The 15,476-nt window shown below is 36.6% G+C and overlaps 2 protein-coding genes across 4 annotated transcripts in view; one reads left to right on the forward strand and one right to left on the reverse strand.

Annotated features, from left to right (window-relative positions):
• Positions 1 to 15,476, reverse strand: part of ENPP3 (ectonucleotide pyrophosphatase/phosphodiesterase 3) — a 158,503-nt gene that overhangs the window by 90,713 nt on the left and 52,314 nt on the right. Inside the window, exons 7-11 of the mRNA XM_049785172.1 lie at positions 14,311 to 14,390; positions 13,234 to 13,353; positions 12,024 to 12,133; positions 11,110 to 11,175; positions 10,077 to 10,149 (exon numbers count right to left, since the gene is read on the reverse strand). Coding sequence (XP_049641129.1) covers positions 10,077 to 10,149; positions 11,110 to 11,175; positions 12,024 to 12,133; positions 13,234 to 13,353; positions 14,311 to 14,390 — 449 coding nt within the window. The remainder of the gene's footprint in view (positions 1 to 10,076; positions 10,150 to 11,109; positions 11,176 to 12,023; positions 12,134 to 13,233; positions 13,354 to 14,310; positions 14,391 to 15,476) is intronic.
• On the forward strand, positions 8,437 to 9,008 carry LOC126024765 (ubiquitin-conjugating enzyme E2 C-like). Of its 3 annotated transcripts, none has more exons than XM_049785236.1 (3): positions 8,437 to 8,740; positions 8,795 to 8,933; positions 8,966 to 9,008. In XM_049785236.1, exons 1-3 carry the CDS (start codon positions 8,437 to 8,439, stop codon positions 9,006 to 9,008), a joined length of 486 nt encoding a protein of 161 aa, XP_049641193.1. The 3 variants fall into 3 exon arrangements, with proteins under 3 accessions (XP_049641193.1, XP_049641194.1, XP_049641192.1); XM_049785237.1 differs by having other exon boundaries at positions 8,437 to 8,572; positions 8,642 to 8,933; XM_049785235.1 differs by having other exon boundaries at positions 8,437 to 8,933.

Here is a 15,476-nt window from a genome sequence, read left to right on the forward strand (position 1 = left end):
GAGATGCAAATCAAAATAACAATGAGGTACCATCTCACACCACAGAGACTAGCACACATCACAAAGAACAAGAACAGTAAATGCAGGAGAGGATGTGGAGAGAAAGGAACTCTCATTCACTGCTGGTGGGAATGTTGTTTAGTCCAGCCTTTATGGAAAACAATATAGGGATACCTCAAAAGACTTAAAATTGTGGGCCAGATTGATAGCACAGTGGTATGGTATTTGCCTTGAAAGAGGCTGATCCAGGATGGATCTCAGTTTGATCTTTGGCATCCCAAATTGTCCCCAAGTCAGGAGCAAGTTCTGAATGTAGAGTCAGGAGTAACCCCTGTGAATCACTGGGTGTGGCCTAAAAACCAAAAATAAATAAAGATTATAAATTCATCTCCCATATAATCCAGCTATACAACTCCTAAGAATATACCCTAGGAATAATAAAAAACAAAACAAAACAAACAAACAAACAAACAAACAAAAAACACAAGACAAAAGTGCCTTCCTCACACCTATATTCATTACAGCACTATTTACAATGGCTAGACTTCGGAAACAACAAAGATGCCTTTCAACAGTGAATGGCTAAAGGAACTATGTACATATGCATGATGGAATATTATGCAGCGATCAGGAAAGATGAAGTCATGCAATTTTTCTCTACATGATGTACATAGAATGCTGAGTAAAATAAGTTAGAGAAAGAAATATAGACAAAGAATAGTTTCATTCATCTATGGATTATAAAAAAACAAAAGACAGTATTGTAATAACGCCCAGAGACAATGAAGATAAGGGCTGGAAGGACTTGTTCTCAACGTGAAGCTCACCTCATAGAGTGATAAATTTAGTTACAGAGATGACTACACTAACTATCATGACAATGTTAATAAGTGAGAGAAGTAGAATGGCTGTCTCAAATACAGGCAGGGAAGGGGTGGGAAGGAGGAAGATGGGGTGACTGGTGGTGGGAAGGTTGCACTGCTGAAGGGTGATATTCTTTTTATGACTGAAACCCGACTATAATAATGTATGTAATCATGGTGCTTAACTAAAAAATAAATAAAAGAAGACACAAGGAAATGTAGACATATACCCTCCTCATATATTGGGATCATTAACAACATTAAATTTTAAATACTTCCTAAAGAATTGTACAGATTTACTGCAACCCTTATAAAAATTCCCATGACATTTTTCAAAGAAATGAATTAGACACTCTGGAAATTCATATGGAAAAATAAATGTACAAAACAATCCTTTTCAAAAAACGATGGAACAAATCACTTTCCCCAATTTAAAATATACTATAAAGCAATAGTCACTAAAACAACATGATATTGTAATAAAGACATGCCTTTATATCAACAGAAGAGACATGAATAATCAGAGATGGACCAACCAGTTTACAATTAATTTTTGATTAAAATAATGCAAGAAATACATAGTGAAATTAAAAAAGTCATTCACCTTGCTGTAAAAACTGTCAACTACATGCAAAAGATTTAACTCAGACCTCTTCTTAACACATTCACAAAGGTCAAATTAAAATAAATTTTAATTTGATATTGGATTTTTATCATTAATATTTTCTTTTTTAATAAATACTTTATTTAAAAACCTTGATTACAAACATGATTATGGTTGGGATTCATTCTTGTAAAAACACCCCCCTTCACCAGTGCAACATTTCCATCACCAATGTCCCAAATCTCCCTCCTCCCCACCCCACCCTTGCCTGTATTCTGTACAGGCTTTCTACTTCCCTCATTCATTCACATTGTTCTCAATGTCGTTATTTCTCTAACTGCACTCATCACTATTTATGGTGAGCTTCATGAAGTGAGCTGGAACTTCCAGCCCTCCTCTCTTTTGTCTTTAAAAACTATTGCAAGAATGACTTTTATTTTTCTTAAAACCCATAGGTAAGTGAGACTATTCTGCATCTCTCTCTCTCTCTCTGACTTATTTCACTCAGCATAATAGATTCCATGTACATCCATGTATAGGAAAATTTCATGACTTCATCTCTCCTGACAGCTGCATAATATTCCATTGTGTATATGTACCACAGTTTCTTTAGCAATTCATCTGTTGAAGGGCATCTTGGTTGGTTCCAGAGTCTGGCTATTGTAAATAGTGCTGCAATGAATATTAGTGTGAGGAAGGGATTTTTGTGTTATATTTTTGTGTTCCTAGGGTATATTCCTAGGAGTGGTATAACTGGATTGTAAAGGAGCTCAATTTCCAGTTTTTGGAGGAATATCCATATCACTTTCCATAAAGGTTGGACTAGACGGCATTCCCACCAGCAGTGAATAAGAGTTCCTTTCTCTCCACATCCCCACCAACACTGCTTGTTCTCATTCTTTGTGATGTGTGCCAATCTCTGTGGTGTGAGATGGTAGCTCATGGTTGTTTTGATTTGCATCTCTCTGGTGAAATAGTGATGTGGAGCATTTTTTCATGTGCCTTTGGCCATTTGTATTTCTTTTTTGTCAAAGTGTCTGTTCATTTCTTCTCCCCATTTATTGATGAGATTAGATTTTTTTTCATGTAAAGTTCTGATAGTGCCTTATATATTTTGGATATTAGCCCCATATCTGATGGGTATTGGGTAAATAGTTTCTCCCACTCAGTGAGTGCCTCTTGTATCCTGGGCACTATTTCCTTGAGGTGTGGAAGCTTCTCACAATTAATATATTCCCCTCTATTCATCTCTGTTTCCACTTGTTTGGAGAATGCAGTTTCCTCCTTGAAGATGTCTTTATCCTCAATGTTTTACATACGTGTTGTTCAATATATCTTATGGTATCAGGTCTGATATCAAGGTCTTTAATTCATTACATTTTACCTTCGTACATGATTAGCTGGGAGGGTCTAAGTTCACTTTTTTACAAGTGGCTAACCAGTTTGGCCAACACCACTTGTTGAAGAGACTTTTCCTGCTCCATTTAGGATTTCTTGCTACTTTATCAAAAATTAAGTGATTGTATGTCTGAGGAATTCTCTGAGTACTCAAGCCTATTTCACTGATCTGAGGCTCTGTCTTTATTCCAAAACCACGCTGTTTTGATAACTATTGCTTTGTAATACATTTTAAAGTTGGGGAAAGTAATGCCTCCCATATTCCTTTTCCCAAAGATTGCTTTAACTATTCGGGGGTGTTTATTTTTCCAAATAAATTTCAGAAGTGTTTTATCCACTTCTTTGAAGAATGTCATGGGTATCTTTAGAGGGATCACATTAAATCTATATAATGCTTTGGGGAGTATTGCCATTTTAATGATGTTAGTCCTGCCAATCCATAAGCAGGGTATGTGTTTCATTTCCATATGTCTTCTCTTATTTCTTGGAGCTTGTTTTTATAGTTTTCTTTGTATAGATTCTTCACATCTTTGGTCAAGTTGACTTCAACATATGTGAGTTTGTGTGACAATAATGTGAATGGGTTGTTTTCTTAATGTCCATTTCTTCCCTATCATTGTTGGTGTATAAAAAGGCCATTGAATTCTGTGTGTTAATTTTGTAGCCTGCCACATTGCTATATTTATCTATTGTTTTTAGAAGCTTTTTCGTAGAGTATTTAGGGTTTTCTAAGTAGAGTATCATGTCATCTGCAAACAGTGAGAGCTTGACTTCTTCCTTTCCTATATGGATTTCCTTGATATCTTTTTCTTGCCTAATCACTTTAGCAAGTACTTCCAGTACTATGTTGAATAGGAATGGTGAGAGCAGACAACCTTGTCTTGTACCAGAATTTAGAGGAAAGGCTTTTAGTTTTTCTCCATTGAGGATAATATTTGCCATTGGTTTTGGTAGATGGCCTTAACTATATTGAGAAAGGTTCCCTTCATTCCCATCTTTCTGAGAGTTTTGATCAAGAATGGGTGTTGGGTTTTATCAAATGCTTGCTCTGTGTCTATTGATATAATCATGTGATTTTATTTTTTGTTGTTGTTGAAGTTGTGTATTATGTTGATAAATTTATGGACGTTAAACCATATTTGCAGTCCTGGGATGAAACCTATTAGTAGTGGATGATTTTCTTAATGAGGTATTGGATCTTATTTGCCAGGATTTTGTTGAGGATCTTTGCATCTGTGTTCATAAGGGATATTGGTCTGTAATTTTCTTCTTTGGCAGCATCTCTGTCTGGTTTTCTTATCAAGGTGATTTTGGCTTTATAAAAGCTGTGTGGAAGTGTTCCTGTTTTTTTCAATTTCATGAAAGAGCCTGGCTAGGATTGGTAGTAGTTTCTCTTGAAAGGTTTGAAAGATTTCATTACTAAATCCATATGGGCCTGGGCTTTTCTTTTGGGGAAGATATTTGATTACCATTGTAATTTCCTCAATAGTAATGGGAGTGTTTAGATATGCTACATCCTACATAAGAGTCCAAGAATTCATACATTTCTTCCAGGTTCTCATGTCTAGTGGCATAGAGTTTCTCAAAGTAGTCTCTGATTACCCTTTGGATTTATGCAATGTCTGTAGTTATCTCCTCTTTTCGTTTCTAATATGGGTCATCAAGTTTCTTTCTCTCTCTTTGTGAGTTTTGCCAATGGTCTATCAATCAGAGAGAAAGAGAAAGATGCAGAATGGTCTCATTCATCTATGGGTTTTAAGAAAAAAGAAAGACATTCTTGCAATAATAATTTTCAGACACAAAAGAGAAAAGAGCTGGAAGTTCCAGCTCACCTCAGGAAGCTCACCACAAAGAGTGATGAGTTTAATTAGAGAAATAACTACATTTTGAACTGTCCTAATAATGAGACTGTATGAGGGAAATGGAGAGCCTGTTTAGAGTACAGGTGGGGGTCGGGTGGGGAGGAGGGAGACTTGGGACATTGGTGATGGAAATGTTGCACTAGTGATGGGGGGGTGTTCTTTACATGACTGAAACCCAAACACCATCATGTATGTAATCAAGATGTTTAAATAAAATAAAAAAATAGAATTATAAAAAAAAAAACTTCTTTCATTGATCTTTTGGATTATTTTTTGGGGGGTATCCACTTCATTGATTTCTGCTCTCAACTTTGTTATTTCCTTCTGTCTCTCTCTTTTTGGTTGTTTTTGTTGATCATTTTCTAATTTTATAAGCTGCGTCATTAAGTTGTTCAGATATGCCCCTTCTTCCTTCCTGATGTGTGCTTGCAAAGCTATAAATTTTTCTTTCAGGAATGCTTTTGCTGTGTCTCATAGATTCTGATAGTTTGTGTCTTTATTGTCATTTGTTTCCATGAAAGTTTAGATTTCCTCTTTGATTTCATCTTGGACCCACTGGTTTTCAGTAGCAGGCTGTTTGATTTCCAGTTTTTAAAGTTTTTCTTCTGTGTCCCTTTGTAGTTCACATCTAATTCCAGAGCCTTGTGGTCAGCAAAGGTAGCCTGCAAGATTTCTATCCTCTTGATTTCATGGAGGTACGTTTTATGTGCCAGCATGTAGTCTATACTGGAGAATGACCCATGTACATTGGAGAAGAATGTGTATCCAGGTTTCCGGGGATGCAGTGTCCGAAATATATCTACTAGGCCTCTTTCTTCCATTTCTCTTTTCAGGGATAGTATTTCTTTTTGATTTCAGTCTGGTTGACCTATCAAGTGTTGACAGGGCCATGTTGAGATCTCCCACAATGATTGTGCTATTATTGATGTCCTCTTTCAAATTTGGCAATAATTGTATTAGATAATTTCCTGTCTCTCATTGGGTGCATTCCATTTTTAGTATGTGTTTTCTATGTTTAGTAGTGTGATTTCTTCCTGTTGCACATATCCCTTGATTAGTCCGAAGTGTCCATCTTTGTCACTTATGACTTTTCTGAGTATAAAATTTGTGTTGTCTGACATTAATTTGGACACCCCAGCTTTTTTAAGGGTGTTGTTTGTTTGGATGATTTCCCTCCAGTCTTTGATTTTGAGTCTATATTTGTTCTGACTATTCAGGTGTGTTTCTTGTAGGTATCAGAAGGTTGAATTCATCTTTTTCTGTGTCTCTTAACTGATGCATTTAGTCCATTGACATTGAGGGAGATGATTGTTATGGGATTTAATGTAATCTTTGTGTATATGTTTGGTGTGTTTGTTGGTCTGTCATGTCTTAAAGTAGAACTTTCAGTTTTTCCTTTAAAACTGGTTTTACATCTGTGAAGTTTTTGAGCTGTTGCTTATCTGTGAAGCTATGTATCCTTTCTTCAAACCTTAACATGAGTTGTGCTGGGTGCAGTATTCTAGGTGAGGCATCCATTTCATTCAGTCTTGTCACAATATCCCACCACTGTCTTCTGGCCTTGAGAGTTTCTTGTAACATGTCTGCTGTAAGTCTTAATGATTCGCCTTTGTATGTAATTTCCTTTTTGATCTTGCTGTTTTCAATTTTCTATATCTATCTGTGGGGTTCATCATTGTAACTAGGATGTGTCTTGCGGTGTTTTTCTTTGGGTCTCTTTTCGCTCATACTCTTTGGGCATGCAGGATTTGATTGCATACAGTCTTTAGCTCTGGGAGTTTCTCTATAATGATGTCTTTGACTCTTGATTCTTCCTATGGATTCCCTTCCTGTGCCTCTGGGACTCCAATGATTCTTATGTTGTTTCTGTTGAGTTTATCAAAGACTTCTATTTTCATCTGCTCACTTTCCTTGAGTACTTTTTCCATTGTATGATCATTTTTCTTAAGGTTTTTTTTCCAATATCTTCTGCTGTATGGAGTGTTCTGCATTTGATCTTCCAGTTCACTAATTCTGTCCTCAGCTGTTGTTGGAGAGGCTGTCCATTAAGTTTTTCAATTGAGCTACTGTGTTTTTCAGATCTGTTATTTCAATTTGGAGTTTTCTGATTTCTGTCTTTGTTTCTGTTCAGCTAGAGCTATATTTTCTTTGATTTCCATGAGGGCCCTCCATATTTCTATTCTAAACTCCTTATCTGAGAGGTTAATCAGATGATTGATATTTTTGGGTCATTAGAGCTGTCATCTTCATTCTCTGTGCATGGTGTTTGCCTGCAAGGTTTCCCCATTGAAATGCTGTAGTGTGATTTTTTTCTGCTTATTGTGGTGGGGTTCATTAGTTAGAAAGAGTGCATGGCCACAAAACAAAGCGAAGCAAAGCCCTCTGAGGAGAGCTTCAGGAGATCAGAAAAGAGAAACACTCAAAGCCTACAGGTCCCTTCAGCTTCTCCCAGTTGGCAATTGCTCAGCAGGGCAGATTCCTCCACAGACAAAGGAGTTAGCTCTCAGCCTGGCTTCCTGAGTGCTGGTTTTTACTCACTCAATCTTTCTTGGCCTTTCAGCCTGAGTGGCTCTGAAGACAGTTTTTTGGAGGTCCTTCCTAGCCCTCTGAGGAGAGCTTCAGAAGACCAGAAAAGAGTCAGATTTTAATGAGATGTTAAATATAAAACCATAAAGCACATAGTAAAACCTAGGCAGAACACTCAATGACACTGAAATTTCTCAAGAATGTAACACCACTGGCCAAGCAAGTGGAAGAAAAGATAAACAAATGAGATTAAATTTAATTCAGAAGCTTCTGTACCTCAAAAGATAGTGACTAGGATACAAAGACTACCCACAAAATGGGCAAAGCTTTTCACTCTGATACCCATTAAGTAAGAGGTTAATATATAAGACATAAAAGGTAATAGGCTGGAGTAGTGGCACAGCAGTAGGGTGTTTATCTTGCACGTGTCTGACCCTAGACAGACCACTGTTTGATCCCCTGGCATCCCAAATGGTCCCCCCATCCAGGAGCGATTTCTGAATGCATAGCCAGGAGTAAACCCTGAGCATCACTGGGTGTGGCCCAAAAACCAAAAACCGAAAAAAGAAGTGCTGATTGGACTTTAGAAGAAAATATCTAACCCCATCCAAAACTGGGGGAAATAAATGAATAGACATTTACTCAAAGAAGAAATACAGATGGCCAAATGGCACAAGGAAAAATGCTCTTCGTTAACTAATCACCTACAAATTGCAAATAAAAAACAACAATGAGATATCATCTCACACCACAGAGACTAGAATACATCACAAAATTATGGTGTGGAAGGGAGCGAAAGGAATTCTCATTCTCTGCCGATGGGAATAAAGACTGATCCAGTCTATTTGGAAAATAACATGAAAATTCCTCAGAAAACAAGAAATTGAGCTTCCATATGATCCAGCAATACCTCTCCTAGGGATATGCCCTGGGAATACAAAATCACAATACAAAAATGTACTCTGCACTCTTGTGTTCATCTCAAAATTATTTAAGATAGCCAGAATCTGGAAGCAACCCAGATTGTGCCTGACAACAGATGATTGGCTAAAGAAACTGTGGTACATCTACACAATAGAATACTATGTAACCATTAGGAAAAATGAAGTCATAAAATTTGTTTATACATGAAGGTATATGGAGACTATTATGCTGAGTGAAATGAGAGTAAAATGAGGCCGGGATGGCCTCCCAAAACCTCGACCCCGCTGCCACCAGCGTCACTGCTGCCCGTAAAGGAGTTGAGCCCAGTGGGGGCGCTGCCCGGAGTCCCGTGGGGAAGAGGCTACAGCAGGAACTGATGACCCTCAGGATGTCTGGTGACAAAGGGATTTCTGCCTTTCCTGAGTCAGACAACCTTTTAAAGTGGGTAGAGACCATCCATGGAGATGCTGACACGGGCTATGAGGACCTGAGGTATAAGATTTCCCTGGAGTTCCCCAGCGGCTATCCTTACAACGCACCTACAGTCAAGTTCCTCACACCCTGCCACCACCCGAATGTGGACACACATGGGAACATCTGCCTGGATATCCTGAAAGACAAGTGGTCTGCTCTCTATGACGTCAGAACCATCTTGCTCTCCATCCAGAGCCTACTAGGAGAACCCAACATCGACAATTCTTTGAACATGCATGCAGCAGAGCTCTGGAAAAATCCTCCAGCTTTCAAGAAGTACCTACTTCTTACCTACTTTAAGAAGTACCTACTTCAAGAAGTACCTACTCGAAGCAGGTGTCCAGCCAAGAGCCCTGACAGAAGGACCATCTCTGCCCTGCTCCTCCTCTGTCTTCATCTTTACTGTCCCTTCAGCTATTCTTTTTGTCACTCCATCTGTCTCAGTCTCTCTGTACAGAACTCCATGTCTTCATTTGTCGTTTCATTTTTGTTTTGTTTTTGTTCATTTTAAATTAAGTCTGTTCAACCCCTGTGATGGTTATATTAAATAATGTATTTGGGAGGGTTAAAAAAAAGAAAAAGAGATTGTATAGAACAATCTTAATTACTTGTGAGATATAAGAAAAACAGAGATAGTATGGTAACAATACCCAGAGACAATAGAGATAAGAGTCAGAATATCCTACCAGGGTAGAAAGAGCTGTGAATGTAGCTGGAGTAGAGAAGGGTCTAATAGGACAATCATATTAGGATCTGATCACTCTGGAGAAAGTGACATGCAAAGTTTCAAAATTACTATACAAAAATACATGATGTTTTTATATACAAATATTAAAGAGAAGAAACATTAAAAAGAACAATCTCAATCACAATAGTGCCTCAAAAAATGAAGGACCTTCAGAGTCAACTTAGTTAAAGAAGTGAAAAATTTATATAGAAAATTCTACAAAACACTACTTCAAAATATAAAAGAGGACACAAGGAAATGGAGAAATATACCATGCTCATGGGTAGGGAGAATTAACATCATTTAAATGGAAATACTCCCCAAAGCATTGTACATATTTAATGCACTCCCTCCCAGGATTACTCATGATTACTTACTTCCAAAGAAGTGGATCAAACATTCCTAATATTCACTTCCATGTCTATTCTTTTGTTTCATGGTCATCATTGCCTGGTCTCCTCTTGTGTGTTACAGGAGAACTCTTGGCTCCCCTGGTCCATGTCATCTGGGGTTTCAGCTCCATTATCTCTCTCTCTCTCTCTCTCTGGCAACTACTTCCTGGAAGCTGAGCTGTGTGCCTGGCTATCCCACTACCCTTTTTGCACTTGATACTTTGCAGCTGTACAGGTCCCTACTTTGTTTCTGGGTTTTTTGTTGGTGTTTTTTTTTTGTTTTGTTTTGTTTTGTTTTTTACTTACTTTGGCACTCACTGGTCCAGAGTCATGTCCTGCAGAATCGGGCTGTTCCACATAAATGGTATAAAAATCAGGTCTAGAAATAAAAGTGAAGCAGACAAAAACATTATCCATTTACAATAAATGTATAAGTTGAATTTGGGTGTTTCATAGGTTTAGAGTATTGTGGTCATTTTTTTTCTTACTCTGTTTTGTTATGCAGGTCCAATGGCTCCCAGAGAACATAAGAATATAAACAAAATTTCAGTATGTAAGCACTGTTCTGACTCAATAATAAAACTGCCTTGTTCTTGATGCTTTTTCTGTGCCTTAGTTTTCAGGAATCTTCCTCTTTCACTCGATTGCTAGGAACATTTTTAACTGGAACTTCAGGCTCCATTAAGTCATTCCTCAGAACTCACCTTTAAGTTCTATTATTATCCATTCTGCTGCCAGTCCTCAATTCTTGGGTGACATTTGTCTCTATTTTCTTGTGCAAATAGCTCAATGTGTATTGTTCTACTGTGTCAATCACATTCTTGAGAGCAAAAAGCCACTGTTCCAAGTAATAATTATTGAAAGGTACCCTTTAAAAGATATTGTCAAGTTTTTCTCTCCCAAATGACTATTTATTTATTCGGAGGAGTTAGGGACACACCCATCTGTGCTCAGGATTTCCTCCTGGCTCTGTGTTCAGAGATCATTCCTGGCTTTACTTGTGAAACCAGATGAAATGACAGGGATAGAACTGAGTTTGAACATGGAAGCCAAACACATTACCTTCTATCATATCCCTATGCCCTCACTAAATGCTAATTTAATTTTGGGGCCATAACTGGCAGTGCTCAGGGTTTACTGCTAGCTCTGTGCTCAGTGATCATACCCAGAGAGCTTAGGAGTCCATCTGGGGTGCTGGTAATCAAACATATTTGACCATATGTAAGGCAAACACCCTGAACTCTGTACTATTGTTTTGGACCTCTTTTAAATTTTTTAAGTGTGACTGTAGAGCCATAAAATTTTACTGTGCCAACACATTTCTGATGCTTGATATTACCTTTCAGTTTTGGGAAGGTCCAGCCAATTTAACAACTGAAAGATCCTCTCTTCATAAGGGATACTCCTAAAACAGCAATAAATAGCTTTTAATTACTCAAATAAAAATTATCCCACTATTTTTACTCAAAAGTTAGGTTTTAGAAGCCGACGAGGTGGCGCTAGAGGTAAGGTGTCTGCCTTGCAAGCACTAGCCAAGGAAGGACCATGGTTCAATCCCCCGGCGTCCCATATGGTCCACCCAAGCCAGGGGTAATTTCTGAGCACTTAGCCAGGAGTAACCCCTAAGCATCAAACGGGTGTGGCCAAAAAAAAAAAAAAAAGTTAGGTTTTATTTTCAGGTAATATTTTTATATATGATTAAAATATTGAAAATTATTAGTATTACTCAAAAGTATTACCGTGTTTTCCTTCAGATAAACTTGCTTGCTAAAACTCCATTTTTATTTTGCCTGAGTGTCATAATTGAGCTCGATTTTTCTTAAAAAACATTTAATCTGACTGATAATCTATGAATGAATTAGAAGAATTAGTGGAGAGAAATGGGCACTGGTGAAGGTATTGGTGTGGGAACATTGTATACATGACATCCAGCCATGAATTATGTTGTAATTTTTAATTCTAAGTGATTCAATAGGAAAAAAAGAGTGTGCAAAAACAGCAGTATGCAGGCACATAATGAGGCAAACAAAAACAAAGATATATAAAACCAAAGTCCTAGGAAGTAAAAATAATGTCTTAGACTGCATATATTTTGAATCCAAGCTATAAGCATTTACTGGTAAGATAGGCAAAGAGTATAAGAGAAAGGAATCAATGATATTTTCAACAATTTTGACCTCCAAACTGGAAGAATACAATAATATGGTAATTATTCCTGCCTAGATGAAACCATAACTACAAAAGCTTTAGTACCTGTTGTAAACCATGTATCTAGTTGGAAAGGAGCCATTTACAGCTACATCTGATCCTGGCCAAAAGTAGGTACCTGCTTTTAGTCCTTGATACATTGCTGTTAGCCAAACCTATAAGGGAGAAAATTTCAGCTAAGTAGAAGTCAAGAGAATCATCATTTAGAGAAGAAACAGATTCAGAATCATATTAATTAGTGCTTATTTTATTTATTTATTAAAATTTATTTACATTTTTGAAAACTTTTCTTCATAGCAATTTAGAAATACAATTTTTAGGAAATTACCAATAAAATCAAAGATTAAAGTAAGGTATTTTTAAAAGACTTTTTTTCAAATTCATAAAATTTTATGGTTTCTTCTTTTCTTTTAAAAAGTTATAAAACAAAAAAATAAAAAGTTATAGAACAATTGCATTCTGGAATGCATACGTCCCAGTTCAGAGTACAAGTAGTTTCTCATCTGTTATGTTACAGGGCACTTTCTATTGTTCTTTCCTCTCAAACTTCTTTTTTATTTTTTCTGATTTATTTTCTTTTTAGTTTTTGGGGAAAACCTAGCTGTGCTCAAAACCTACTCCTGACTCTGTGCACAGGGATCATTCCTGACAGTGCTTAGGAGATCATACAAGGTGCTGGGTGTCAAACCCTGTTCAGTCATGTGCAAAGTAGATGTCCCATCTTTTTACTATCACTCCAGTCTTCTCTCTCATATTTTTTAAATAAAACTATACTCTTTACTATTAAAAATAAAGAAAAATTGCATTCTTTCCAAGTAACTTACGGATTTATATACTTATAATTAATACCCAAATTGTGTTGACAAAACATAATTTAGGAAATAATAAATGCTTAAAAGATTCAAAATTGGGGCCGGAGCAGTGGCGCAAGTGGTAGGGCACTTGCCTTACATGTGCTAACATAGGATGGATCATGGTTCGATCCCCTAGCATCCCATATGGTACCCGAAACCAAGAGTGATTTCTGAGTGCATAGCCAGGAGTAATCCTGACTGTGACCAGGTGTGGCCCAAAAAATACAACAAAAAAGAGGAGTCAAATTTTAATTACAAACAGTGATGAAACATTTTTCATTCTCAACCCTCAGAAATTAAAAATATTATGTCAAACTCTAAGAAGAGAAAGATAAAAATGATCCATAGTTAATACTAGAAAGTAGAATTCACTTTGGTGCCACATATTGTCTGTTACATACTGGTTGTCCATGCCACCAAGCTGGGTCATTTTTCTCGTTAGAAGAAAGTGAAAAATTCTTGTTGAGCTTTACATCATACATGTTATTGTCAATGATACCATGTGATTCTGGATATAAACCCTAAAATGAGAATTTTTGAAAAATTTAAGATGAAGCTATATGTTCATAAAAGATTTAAACTGTAATAGCTTAAGATCTATAATTCACATCCTTCAATACCTGAGCAAATAAATATGTAGATGTATATGTAGGTATATGGTTTATGCTAAGATATATATTAAAATATATACACAAATATAAATATACAAAATATATCTGCTATAGTTTTATCTTGGTCTATAACAGCATATAATCAAATATATATATAATTACTAAAGGGTTGAAATATATATGTTATAATTACTATTCTATAATAAAAGACTGAATGCAAAGTAAAGACACAATAAAATTTCTAGTAATAAAGAATAAAGAAGAGGAGAGGCCTGTCAGGTATGAAGACAGTCAAGAAATAAACAAGTTTAGCTACAGTTGATAGTCCAATGGGGGGAGGGGATAGGAAAAGATCTGAGGGCTCTTAATTTAAATTACCTGAATGAAGGCACCCACTTATAACACCTGGTAGGCAGAATTCCTATATTCAGTCTTTTATCTGTCCCCTCTCTGGAGGAAAATAATCCCTCTCTCCCTCCCTCCCTCCATTCCTCCCTCCCTCACTTTCTCTTTCTCTCTATGTCTGTTGCTCTGTTTCTCTTTTTCTCCCTCTCTTTCTGTGTGTGTGTGTGTGTGTGTGTGTGTGTGTGTAATTTCTTCTCTCCTTCCATCTTTCCTCTTCTGACTGTGCTCATACTAGGCTCAAAGCTCAAGAATCCTACCTGCCAGTACTCAGGAGACCATATGTGTTGTTGGGGATTGAAGCCATGTAAATTGTATTATTAGAAAGTGTACTATCTGCTGTGCCTTAGATGTATTATTCAAATGTTTCAGTGGATCTCACTCAGTTCTTTCCTAACCTTATCTGATATGATTTATTGTTTCCCTCTGGCCATTTTGTCTTTTCAGTGGGCCAAAGAGACTTACCGTGACAATGGTATAATGATTTGGGAAGGTTTTGGTTGGATAAGCAGCTCTCATATATTTTGAATGAGTTCCACATGTTTCTGTAATGAGGTATAATGACAAGTTAAGAAGTTGTTAATTCCAGAGAAGTTTTTTGATAATTAAAAAATCAAAACAAATTTGTTTATAAGAACAAAATAAATATGAATAATGAGTTGAAAATTGAAAGTTTAAGTTCTAATGCCCAGAATTTCAATATTCCAATAAATGCCAAAATTCATGAGTGAAATGAAAGATCTGCAAACTTTTACATAAAATGAAATAACAAATATGCTAAGTTTTTCAATTCCATATGCTATCTGCATTACAACAGCTCAACTCTGCTATCAATGACCAAAAACATCCATATATAAAACATAAAAATATAAACATGCTCTACAATTTTTATGAATGTTGCAGTTTAAATTTCAAATAATTTACATGTCATAGAATAAATTTTCTCCAACAATTTAAGAATTTAAAACAATGACTAGAATATAATAAATCATAGCAAAGTAGAGTGAGCTAGAATAGGCACATGGACCACAGCTTGTTAACATCTAAGATAAAAATATTCTAAATCAGGGGTCTCAAACTCGCGGCCCGCAGGCCATTTGTGGCCCTCCATACAACATTTTGTGGCCTGCAGCCAGCCTTCAAATATCGCAGTATTCGCGATTATTCACTTACTGAATAATCGCAATAAAAATCGCATTAGTAAGAAAAAATCGCATTAAACATTCGCATACCCCGAGCAGTTCCGTCCCAGGTATGCAAATGTTTAATGCGTTTTTTTGCGATTTTTTTTCTTACTAATGTGATTTTTTATTACGAATATTCGGTAAGCGAAATCCCTTATGCAGCCCTGCCTCACCCTGACTTTGCCTCCTGCGGCCCCCAGGTAAATTGAGTTTGAGACCCCTGTTCTAAATCATATACCAGCTTTATTTAATTCACTACTTCCTCTTTCTGACTTGGGTTTTATTACAATAAGAATTTCTATGTAACACTTGCATCTCAGGTTATAGCTCTTTCATTTAAATTATTTTCTAAAACAAGCAAACTATCAATGTAACTAAAAAAGGACTTTGAATTGTGGACAGCATAAGCCCACCCACATTGGCAATTTTTCCATTTCCCTGAGTGTA

The sequence above is a fragment of the Suncus etruscus genome, chromosome 12, assembly GCF_024139225.1.
Source record: "Suncus etruscus isolate mSunEtr1 chromosome 12, mSunEtr1.pri.cur, whole genome shotgun sequence".
NCBI classification, from domain to species: Eukaryota; Metazoa; Chordata; class Mammalia; order Eulipotyphla; family Soricidae; genus Suncus; species Suncus etruscus.